A 12,703-nucleotide genomic window follows, 5' to 3' on the forward strand; every position below is an offset into this window, starting at 1 on the left:
TGAGACATCAGCAATTCCACTGGTTCTGCACCTTCTAAGTCATAGCTAAAACCTGGGAGTCTGGATGAGACTGGGAACCCCATGGCTGAAATCCCTAAACAATTCCCTTTTGCCATCTGGCACCCTCTTGCTGTCTGGTGCCCTTTGAGTCTAGTGTCCTCCTGAGGTACTGTCTGAAGTACTGCCCAGTGCCACAGTCTTTGCACAGCAAGGGTTCCGGAATCTGGAGAAGGGCTATGCATAAATGAATAGAGACTAGACAAGAAATATAAATTTGGAAGGCATTTGGGGGAACCAGGCAAATGGCTTTTTATTAACACATTTTGCCCTTTAGCAAAGCAGATATGCATATCAAAGGTAGGGTTTGGTAAACAATAAAGGATTATCAGGTTAGGGGAATTGCCCTCAGCTGTTTGGCAGCAGGTAATAATATGCATCAGCCTTCTGATAAACTTCTCGAATTTATTATGCTAACTACTGTCCTTAGCCTCCAGCAGCACAGACCTTAGCTCAGTGGTTCTCAACCTTCCTAATGCCGCGACCCTTTAATACAGTTCCTCATGTTGTGGTGACCCCCAATTTCATTGTTACAAATTGAACATAATTAAAGCATAGTGATTAATCACAAAAACAATATGTAATTATATATGTATTTTCCGATGGTCTTAGGCGACCCCTGTGAAAGGGTCGTTGGACCCTCAAAGGGGTTGCGACCCACAGGTTGAGAACTGCTGCCTTAGCTGCTAATGGAACCCACAGGCATTTGTCTTCCCCAACCCTGATCTTCAGAAAGGTCTTTTTCAGTCTGGGAAAGACCTTCCTCTCTTTATGTATTTATTCCTCAGATGGACTCCTCTAAGGTCAAATGTATTCCCTCTCCCTCTAGGAGACATACCTCTATTTCCTCAGTGTGTTTGGTTTTGGGAAACAACTGCTAGGAAGGTCTTTCAGGTAACTTTTGCTCTCGGAGATGGTACAGTTTCCATTAAGCAAAGATGCATGGAGCAAGCTTCTACAGATTAAATGAATGGAGAAGTAGCAGGATTCACAAGAACTCAGCACTACTTCAAAATTCTATCATGAAACATGGAAACAAAGGAGCAGTCTTCAAGTGAATGCTTTTATGGTTGCTTTGATCATATTTAGCAATAGAAGGAAAATTAGCATACATAAGGAATTAAAACCTGTGTTTGACATACAGGTTCTAAAGGTCTCTGACTGAGGAGTTTTTGAAGTGGAACTCACTTTTTTTTTTTTTAATCCTCACCCGAGGACATACTTATTATTTATATAAAACTTGTCTCCCAATAAAACACCGAAAAGGCTAAAAAGGGCTAATTCAAATGTAACCCTGATATTTTGGGGGCTAGCAATTGGAATTCATGCCAGCAAGCTCAGTGTGCATTCTTGATGACCTATAATTAGGTCATTGCCTCCTTCCCAGAAACTGGTCTTGTAAGATGTGTCAGGAACAATGAACTGCCCTGGGGGGTAGCTGGGGAGGCCGTTATCGCTGGCCCCAGGACAGATCATCAACACCTGGGGGCCTTCCTGCAGGGCCACAAAGCGGGCAGGGGGATATCTGCAAGACAAAGACCCCAGAAGGTTATAAAAAGTGAAGCTACTTCACTCTGATTTGGAAATTGTTCCCGGAGTCCCGCCAGTGTAATTAAAACAGTGTTTCTCCACTTCTTCAAAACGTCGCTTGGTTTTTCTGGGTCTTCTGCAACACATTGATCCATTGCCTTCCCAATGCACCCTGATCAGGGATTGGACCTGCAAACTTAACATGCATGAGATGACACTCCAACCAACTAGCCACTCTGGCCTGGCTGGGATTAACTCTTTGAGGCCACATTTTAGCTGTAGCTCCCACCACCTGAACAATGGACTTAAGATCCCCTGAAGAGTGACCTCAATTATTTCTGAGAACTTCAAACAAGTACCTCACCTAGGCTCACCAAGTACTGAGCTTCAGACATCTCCCTGCCCCCACCCCCCATTTGACTCACCTGGCCAAAGCCCACTGTCCTTGAAGTTTCCTGAAAGAGCCTTGCTGACACCCTGGGAGGTCGCCAGAGCCCAAACGAAGGCAGTTGTGGTTCCGACTTCCAAAGTTATGACAGAGCAAAGCTCCTTGTGCCTAGAGACTTACCAAAGCCTTTCATAAAAAGTTACTGCAGCTTCTCTCTTCTGACCCTTCTCTTTTAAAAATTACTATCATTTTACTATCATTTCTGCCCCTTTCCATTCTACTTTTATAAGAATACTCAGTAATTGAAGCCGGGGTTTTACAAATCTCAATTCATATATAACCAAAATCCATCTCTCCATTTCAATTCCTCTACTACAACAATACAGACATATCTCAGAGATATTGTGGGTTTGGTTCAAGTATCACAATGAAGTGAGTCAGAATATTTTTGCTGGTGGAGAGTCTTGGGTTCAATGTGTAAAAACGTCTCTGTAAAGCACAGTGAAATAAAACAAGGTGTACCCATAATTGTGGAAGGCAGAATAAGGGGTCTCCAAAGATGCCTGTGTGCTAATCTCTGGAATCTGTCAATATATTGCCTTACATGGAAAATGGAAATTAAAGTTGCCTGAAAGCTGATTTTAAAATAGGGTTAGTATCCTGGGTTATCCATTGGGCCCAATATAATCATAAGGATCCTAATAATTGGAAGAAGGAGGCAGAAGAGAGTCAGCGTGAGATGTGACTACAGAAGAATGGTCAGAAACATGTAAAGTTGTTGAGTTTGAAGATGGAGGGAAGGAGCCACAACCACAGAATGTGGAGGCAGAGAGAAGGAAAAGGCAAGGAAACAGGTCCACTCCTAGGGCTGCCAGAATAGAATGCAGCCTTACCAGCAACTTGATTTTATCTCCCTGAGACACATGGCAGACCTCTAAACTACAGAACTAAATGACAATAAATTGTGTTAAGTCACTAGGTTCATGGTAACTTGTTCAAGAGCAAAAAAAGAAACACTAGAAAACTAATATGGTATCAAACATACAAATGAAAACTAAGAAAGTCTGAAATAAAATTCCTACTTCAACAATATGTAAAGTCATGTTATCAATGTAAAACATATGTACATATCTATTACAGTTAATGTTTACTTCACATTTTAATTTATGGCTTAATAATTGCATAATTGAAGAGCTAGCATGCTTGGAGCAGTTTTCTTTGGGGGAAAATTGACTGTATCAAAGAACTAAAATCTTTAACCTTGGGAACTAGAAAACTGTAATTTCATGCTGTAATTTTATTTCAGTCAATGTTTGAAATACCTTAGGGTATACTTTTAGCTGGGGCATAGGAATAGAGAGAAAAACAGGATAAATATTGCAATAAAGTCTCATAGGGAGTGGTAAGTGGTGAAATATTCTGGTAAACTTTACTTAAGAGAACACCTTAAATAGGCAAAACTGATAAAATATAAACAATGTCACAATGTCAGAGGAGGAGGCTTACATGGAATGAATTTGATCTTTTCAGAGATGTGGGAGGTGTATGTTAAAAGTGGTGATTAATGGAAGGAGGGAAATAATTGAATTTTGTAAAGCAATAGATGTGTGTCTATGTTTATGCTCTCTAACACCTACTTGCCAATAGTAGAGTGGCCTTGAACAAGACATATTTCCTCTCTCTCCCTTTCTTGGCATTACTCTCCTTTAGTCAGGATTAGTTGTTAAGCAGGCATTTTCCATTTGACATGTGGTAGCTTTTGGTAGATTTGTATTTCCAGCAAACCAACTTATACAGCCCCAGAAGAAAAAGAGATCCCCCTTTGCTTGAAAAATCTAGTAGGCGTTCTAAACACACACGGAGTCTATGAGTGGTACGAGCCACACTAAAATCAAATGATCAAAGAGAGATGGAGTAGTGATTCCCCCAAACAAAATCAGGGCATTATTTTAAGAACAAATAATAGATGTGGAACTGACAAAAAAAAAAAAAAAAAAGTACAGCAGATGCTCAATAGAGACTCAGTTCTGAAATTTACTAGCTATATGACCTTGGACAAGTGACCCAAGCTTCTGAATTTCAATTCTTCAACCGTATAATTAGGGTTAATACCAGCTTTGCCTAATTCATTATGTCAATAGAGGGTTAAAGAAAGAATGTGAGAGCCCTTGGTGAACAGCCTCTAAAGTGAAAGGAAACAATATTATCACCTATTTGATGTCTCTTGGGCTTCAAACATCTGCTGCCTCCACTATTTCCTATTTATTTTCAGTTGATGTGCTTTAAAAAATCTTCTTTTTGAATCCATTTAGGACAATATTAAGCCAAATAACAGGCAGCTTGGAGTTCTATAGATTCTATTTGTCACATCATCCTAACCGGGCACATTGTCATTTATCATCACTCTTTGCTGATTACATGTCAGCCAGTCTTCAATCCATTTCAGGGAGCCCTAGCAATACTAATTTATTCTAATTAGTGCGACTCTGCATTGCTATGACAGAGCAATAGACATTTTGCTCAGGACCCTTTCCCCCCCAGCATGTAACAACCTCATTCCTTCCTTTTGCCTTTTCTGCTGGTTGTACTTAAAATGGCTCTCGAGCTTATATGTTGCTTGGTGCTTTCCTCTTCACAGTACTGTCTCAGGTAAAAGTCACCCGATTTTTATTTCTTTGAAAGGTATTTAATTATTTTGTTAAAAATGGAAATGATGCCCTAGTAGGCTAGCCGGTTTGGCTCAGTGGATAGAGTGTCGGCCTGCAGACTGAAGGGTCCTGGGTTTGATTCCGGTCAAAGGTATGCGCCCGGGTTGTGGGCTCGATCCCCAGAAGGGGCGTGCAGGAGGCAGCCGATCAATGATTCTCTCTCATCATTGACGTTTCTATCTCTCTTTCCCTCTCCCTTCCTCTCTGAGATCAATAAAAATATATTTAAAAAAATGAAAATGATGTGAGCACATGTAGATCTCAGGACAGTCCTCTTTCACATGTCATGGGTGCACTACATGTCAAGCCCCATAAGCCTCTTTGGACCATTGAATCTTATTATTGTAACTAATTTACAGATGAATAATGCTTTCGTGAAAAATTGATACTGCATATGTCACTTCACTGAATCCTCATCTAACAACCCTTAGGGGTGTTACATCCCCCTTCTACAGATAAGGAAAATGAGGTTCTGCAAACACATGTTCATCACAGTGTTACGCGGTTTGGAAGCTGTAGTAGCTGGACTCAGACATGGATCTAACAGCATCCGGCATCCCAGATGAAAAGGGCTGGCGAGGCAAGTCCTGCTGTATTCAGAGCAACTATACTGACTGGCATTTTTACTCATGGCAGATTGTTTTGCTCAAGGACTTGAGCTCTTTGAGGCTTCAGTGGCAGGGGTAGAAAAGGGCATGCTCCGGGAACTGTGAATCAAGTCCTGGTCAGCCCAGGTGGGTCACTCTACACCTGACAATCTGCTTCTCACACCCACTGCAGGTTGCTAAGTCTGGGACTAGATTGTGATGTTTAGTCATTCCTGTGATATAACCTAAGACTATTTTAGCAGTTTTATTGAGGTATAATTGGCATAATAAACTATAACATTTAATTGTACAATTTACTATCTTGCCATATTTAAACACCCATGAAAGCATCACCAAAATCAAGATAAGAATATTCTTCACTCCCAAAGTGTCCTTCTGTCCCTTGATAATCACTTGTACTCTTCCTTCATGCACCACTCCTCCTACCCCCAGGCCTCCACTGCTTTCCCTTCTGTCACCAGAGATTCGTTTTCAAATGTGAGATAATAATTTGGAGATACATCTATGTGTTGCATGTATCGACACTCCATTTGTTTTTATCGATGAGTAGCATTTTGGTGTACATATATATCACAGATTGTTTCCATTCACTTGTTGATGGGCATTTGGCTTGCTTCCTGTTTTTGGCTATTACAAATGAAACTGCTATGGACATTCATATACAAGTCTCTGCGTGGACTTAAACTTTCAGTTCTTTTGCATAAACACCTGGGAGTACAGTGGCTGTGTTATAGTGTAAGTACATATTTAATTTTTAAAGGAAACTTCAAACAATTTTCAAAAGATATTAGAGCATTTACATTCCCACCCATAGTGAATAAAAGTTTCAGTTGCTTGATATTCTTGTCAAAACTTGGTAAAGTCAATTAAAAACATTTTTTAGACAATCTAACAGGTGTGTGTGTAATGGCATCTTGAGGTTCTAATTTATGTTTTCCTAAAGACTAACGATGTTGATATTCTTAATTGCCTGTATATCTTCATTTGTGAAGTGTCTGAACAAATCTTTTGCTTATTTCTTTTTAATTTGGTTGTTTGTTGTCTTATTATTGAGTTCTTCATGCATTCTGGATACAAGTCTTTTTTCAGATATGTGATCTGCAAATATTTTCTCACTGTCTCTGACTTGTGTTTTCATTATCTTAATAGTGTCTTTCAAGAGTAGAAGTTCTGAATTCAATGAACTCCAAGTTATTATTTTTTTCTTTTATGGATGATGCTGTAGTCATTGAGGAAAAATGGCCTAATCCAAGGGCATAAAGATTTTTTCTTTGGTTTTCTTCTAGAAGTTTTATAAGTTTAGGCATCATAATTGCATATATAATTCAATTTGAATTCATTTTGTATAATTCAAGCTGTGAATTAAGCATTCTTTTTTGGATACCCAATGTTCAAGCATCATTTATTGAAAAGACTGCCTTTTCTTACTAAATTGTCTTTGCACTCTTTCAAAAATTAGTTGACCATATAGGTATAGATCTACTTCTGGACCTCCTGTTCTGTTCCAGTTACAAACTTTCTCTATGTTTATACCAGTACTACATGTCCTGAAGACTGTAGTTTTATGATCAATCTTGAAGTCATGTGGTATCAGTCCACCAACTTTATTCTTTTTCAAATATATTTTTGGCTATTTTAGGTTTTTATAAATTTCCTTGTGCATTTGAATAAGCTAGTCAATTCTATTTAAAAAACACTCAAGATTTTTTTTTCAAGTTGAGATAAATCTGGATATAATTAACATCTTAGCAATATTGAGTCTTTTATTTTATAAATACAGTCTGTCCCTCTATTTAGGTCTTTTATTTCTCTCATCTGAGTGGTCAATGCTAACTGTCAGGGATCTGCAGTGACACACTCAAGTAACTACAAGAAATAAGAGAGGGATGTCTAGAGAAAACTCAGCAATCCCTTAAAGGAAAAAGGTCCATTTTGAACAGTTAACGCATGCAGAAAAACACATCCAGAGAAACCAGATTATCCTGACAGTATCACATAAAACCCTAACCAATTATTTGCTCGGCCAGACCTTGGAGAAGTCAGAAATCTCAGCTATTGGTGCAGAGATGAAGGACAATTTGGTGGTGGGAGGGGGAGTCAGAAGAAGCCAGTCACACAGAATTTGCCTCTTCAGGTACCAAACTTAAGCAACACTGATGTGGGGGAGAGAGGAAGCTTGGACTTTGCCTTTAGTTTGGAGTTTTGATTACTGCCTGAAAATGGAAATTTAAATTATTAAAGACTATTTTTGATGACTAAATATGGCTAGAGAAACTTTTACTATGTGAAAGTGATTTAAAAAAAGAGATATACTTTCAATGCTCTTGAGTAAAAACCCAGAGTGTAATCGCGACACCATGTGGGAAGTATATGTTTAACATTTTAAGAAACTGCCAAACTGTTTTCCAAAATAGTTATAACCATGTCCCATTTCTTCTGGCAGTGTATGCAAGTCTCTGGTGTTCCATGATCATTCCAATACTTGGTATGGTCAGTATTTTTAATTTTATTCATTCTAGTAAATATTTAATAGTAATTCTTTTAATTTGAATTTCCCTGGTAATGAATAATGTTGAGCATTTTCGCATTCACTTATTTGCCATCCATATATTGTCTTTAGTAAAGTGTCTATTCAAATCTTTTTCCTAATTTTTAATTTGGCGCTTTACTTATTATTGAGTTTTGAAATAAAAAAAAATATTCTGGAGGTAAATTCTTCATCACCTATAAAATACATATTTAAAGTTATTTTGTCCTAACAAAACCCCATGGGAAGGGTAGTATTACACACATCTTGTATGTGAAGAGATGGAGACTCAGAGGAGTAAGTCATGTTTCCAGGTTAAAAGTGGGGAATCTGAGGTTTGCACTTGGAGGCCATACTTTTGCCATGTCATTACAAAACGTACCTGCAACGAACATAAAGAGAAGTTGGAAAAATGAGAGCAGAAGAAGGAAAGAAAGGATAAACTCAGTGAATCTTCAGCCAACCGAAACATCTTTAATGCCATAAAGATACATTTTAAAACTATTTTCTAACATTAGTTGCTATTTCTAATAATACAAAGGTATTATACAAGTATCCCATAGGGAGTTTTCCATGTGCTGTAGTGTATGTTATCTCAAATTTTTGGAAATGAAAAACAAATGCAAAAACATCACATTTTATAGAGAATGTATAAAAAAACCTATGTCATGTGTAAAGTCTAACATAAATATTACAACATTTTAGATATAGCAGTACATTCTGGCCCCTACACCTCAAAAAGTCTATTGGCCATCATTCATTTTCACTTCAGTGTCACATTGCAAGTAATGTTTTGTTTCTGTTCTTGGGAGAGGTAGAAATCTCAATGGAGGCATTTATATTGTCTTCATGCTGAGTTCTTACTGAGCCTAACCATGAGGAAATGACAAAGAGACTTTTTTTCTTTAATTCCCATATACTATATTTCATTTTGTGGCTTCCAGTTACAATTCATATCTCAAGATCAAAAATTTGAAATATTTTCTATTAAATTAAAATGCATCCTGCCTAAAGTGAGGTTCATATTATTCTATGAAATTGGCAACTTTTATTTGAACAGAGTTCAAAGTAAGTAAAATTTGTCATCCTTTTTGTTGTTGTTGATATTCCTTGAAAACTCAATATTCAGTACTGATCCAATAGTAGTATATTTTTTGAAACATATATTATATGTAAAGGATTTGACTAATTCTTGCTAGTCCATTTTTGGAAAAGTCATGTTTGACAGAAACCAAATGTTAAAAGTGTAGTCTATTTCTAAAGATCATACAAAATAAAATTATACAGATTAATGTCAAACCAAAGAAAAGAAATTACATCAAGAACTTATATCTACAGGAATTAAATGTAAGGGAATGGTTACACAACAAATGAAAGGATGACAGTTCCTAATGGAGTGGTGAAAAGTCCAGAAACTAGCCATGGAAGGAGGCCTGCCCCATCTACAGAGGGAGGAGAGGGTGTTATTGGAACCCAAGTGTTGTCTCCCTGTTCCCTCCAGCCTCCCTACCAACCGCAATAGACCATGGAAGTGATACAAGGAAAGGGAGAAATACCCTGGCTTCTCCCTACCTCTCCATTGCCCAGCGGCCTCCCATTGGCTGAAGAGAGAGAGAGAGATAGAACCATTGATGAGAGAGAAGCATTGACCAACTGCCTCCTGCATGCTCCCTACTGGGGATCAAACCCAGAACCCAGGTATGTGTCAAAGCAGGAATCAAACTGGTGATCTCATGGTTCATGGACTGATGTTCAATCAGTGAGCTACACTGGCCGGGCAGTTATGCATTTCTTAATAAAACTAGAATAAAAGAAATACCCACCATATTCACACTAGGGTATAAAATAACAGCTTTTATAGTCATCTTATAAAATCTTTTTTAAAGATAATTTCTTTCTAGTGTAAAGAAAAAAGAGAGCACCAGCTGTCTCTTTTGACTGTTGAAAAGGTAAGTTGTGAAATAAAACCTTTAATACAGCATATGGTCAAAACAAGGTAAACAATAAATGTTCTTATTTTGTTGCCTTTTATGTTTAGTCTTTCGAAATTCTTACCTTTTCGAAGTCAATAGTATCATCTAGATTCCACAATAAGTGTCTTGGATATAAAGTAAAAATAACTTGTCCTAATTATGGCAACCAACTGAGTCAAGTCAATATTATTAGGGTTTCCCAAACTTCTGGTTTAGAGATTTAATGCCGTCTCCATAAAACTGTGCAAACAGAGACAGCCTCTCTTCCTGCGCTGTGCCAGCAGCCACAACCCTGAGACACGATGGTGAATGTTGGGGTGAACGGATTTGGCCGCATTGGGCGCCTGGTCACCAGGGCTGCTTTTAACTCTGGCAAAGTGAATATTGTCGCCATCAATGACCCCTTCATTGACCTCAACTACACGGTCTACATGTTCCAGTAGGATTCTACTCATGGCAAGTTCAAAGGCACAGTCAAGGCTGAGAACAGGAAGCTTGTCATCAATGGGAAGTCCATCTCCATCTTCCAGGAGCAAGATCCCGCCAACATCAAATGGGGTGATGCTGGTGCTGAGTATGTTGTGGAGTCCACCGGTGTCTTCACTACCACAGAGAAGGCTGGGGCTCACTTGAAGGGCAGAGCCAAGAGGGTCATCATCTCTGTCCCTTCTGTGGATGCCCCCATGTTTGTGATGGGTGTGAACCATGACAAGTATGACAACTCCCTTGAGATTGTCAGCAATGCCTCCTGCACTACCAACTGCTTGGCCCCCCTGGCCAAGGTCATCCATGACAACTTTGGCATCATGGAGGGACTCATGACCACAGTCCATGCCATCACCACCACCCAGAAGACCAAGGATGGCCCTCTGGGAAGCTGTAGGGTGATGGCTGAGGGGCTTCCCAGAACATCATCCCTGCTTCTACTGCAGTGGTTCTCAACCTGTGGGTTGCGACCCCTTTGGGGGTCGAACGACCCTTTCACAGGGGTCGCCTAAGACCATCGGAAAACACATATATAATTACATATTGTTTTTGTGATTAATCACTATGCTTTAATTATGTTCAATTTGTAACAATGAAAATACATCCTGCATATCAGATATTTACATTACGATTCATAACAGTAGCAAAATTACAGTTATGAAGTAGCAACAAATCTGTGTCTCCACTCCCAATGTGTCAGTTGTGGATCTGACCTGCCGCCTGGAGAAAGCTGCCAAATACGATGATATCAAGAAGGTAGTGAAGCAGGCGTCAGAGGGCCCCCTCAAGGGCATCCTGGGCTCTACTGAGGACCAGGTTGTCTCCTGTGACTTTAGCAGTGATACCCACTCCTCCAACAAGAAGGTAGTGAAACAGACATCAGAGGGCCCCCTCAGGGCATCCTGGGCTCTACTGAGGACCAGGTGGTCTCCTGTGACTTTAGCAGTGATACCCACTCCTCCACCTTTGATGCTGGGGCTGGCATTGCTCTCAATGACCACTTTGTCAAGCTCATTTCCTGGTATGACCATGAATTTGACTACAGTAACAGGGTGTTGGACCTTATGGTCCACATGGCCTCCAAGAAGTAGGAGTCCCCTGGACCACCAACTCAGCAAGAGGAAGAGAGACCCTCAGCTGCTGGGGAGTCCTTGTCCCAGATTGATCCCTGACACACTGAAAATCTCCTGACCACTGTTTCCACCCCAGTCCACCTGAAGAAAGGGAGGGGCGCAGGGAGCCCTACTTTGTCATGCACCATCCATAAAGTTCACTGTACCCACCCAAAAAAAGAAAAAAAAACCCTGTGAAAACAACCCAGAGAGGGCTTAGAACTGGGAGGAACCTGTGGGACCATCAACCTATCACTCACACAGGAAAGTGTTTCTCCCTAAAATATTGCTTACAAGTGTGGCCGTTTAGTTTTAAATGGAATTTCATTCCAATTTCTAGGCAAGCCGCCCTGGTCCTTATTCCCAGTCTCTCTCTAGAGCTCTTGACGAAGAGCCATATTTCAACACATTAAATAAAGAATCGTCTAATGCAAACTGTGCTACTCTAATTCCCATTGAAACTCCATTAAGCAAAGAAAAGCTGTCAAGTATAAAATCTGCTGATCCTTAGGGATGACTTGAAGGACATTTTCCCTTTAATGGCTTCAGGCTTTGCCAAGCCATAACTCACTGATATTTCTGTCAACAGCTTCATCAGGGTGTGTGTTTGACTTTCCTGAAAATGACATGATGGCAACTTTCTGTACTATGCAAAGTTATTGCCTTGAAGCCTCCATGTGGGAAAACAAAAGCTTTTAGTCTAGTCTGCTGTGAAAGAAGGCATTAGAGAACTTGGCTCCTGTGTCACAATAAACATTTTTGCTTCTGAAGAAAGTTCAGGACTGAACCAGAGAGCTGAAAGCTTTTAATCACCAGAAACTGTAGTAATCCCCCTAAAGTGCTTTTCTTGGATTGCTCTTGTAGCATTAAGGAATTGAATTTACTAATAAAAGTCTAGTAGGTTTCCAGAGTTAACGAAGACCGAAATTATTGATATAGGAAGAGAAGAAAGGGACTAGATTTGTTCTTATTTATTTTTCACCTTTTAAAATATTGTAGGAAACACTGTTTTATATGTTGTCTACCTACAAACCTAAAAGAAATAGCCCTAACCAGTTTGGTTCAGTGGATAGAGCATCGGCCTGCAGACTGAAGGGTCCCGGGTTCAATCCCCAGTGTGGGGCGTGCAGGAGGCAGTCAATAAATGATTTTCTCTCATCATTGATGATTGATGTTTCTATCTCTCTCTCCCTCTCCCTCTCTGAAATCAATAAAAATATTTAAAAAATAAAAGAAATATATCCCCTTACTTCACTAGAGAGTGGAATTAATTAAATTAACATGGAATGAAACTTTACATGTAAAAAATTTACA

General features: G+C 39.4%; 1 protein-coding gene across 1 annotated transcript; it reads left to right on the forward strand.

Moving 5' to 3' along the window:
• Positions 1–10,049: 10,049 nt before the first annotated feature.
• On the forward strand, positions 10,050–11,900 carry LOC102243306 (glyceraldehyde-3-phosphate dehydrogenase-like). The gene is given in 3 exon segments (XM_014548667.1): positions 10,050–10,670; positions 10,978–11,141; positions 11,730–11,900. Coding segments are annotated over 3 exon segments (912 nt in total). The 5' UTR covers positions 10,050–10,093.
• The last annotated feature ends 803 nt before the right edge of the window (positions 11,901–12,703 follow it).

This window comes from Myotis brandtii, unplaced genomic scaffold (assembly GCF_000412655.1).
Source record: "Myotis brandtii unplaced genomic scaffold, ASM41265v1 scaffold520, whole genome shotgun sequence".
Taxonomy (NCBI): domain Eukaryota; kingdom Metazoa; phylum Chordata; class Mammalia; order Chiroptera; family Vespertilionidae; genus Myotis; species Myotis brandtii.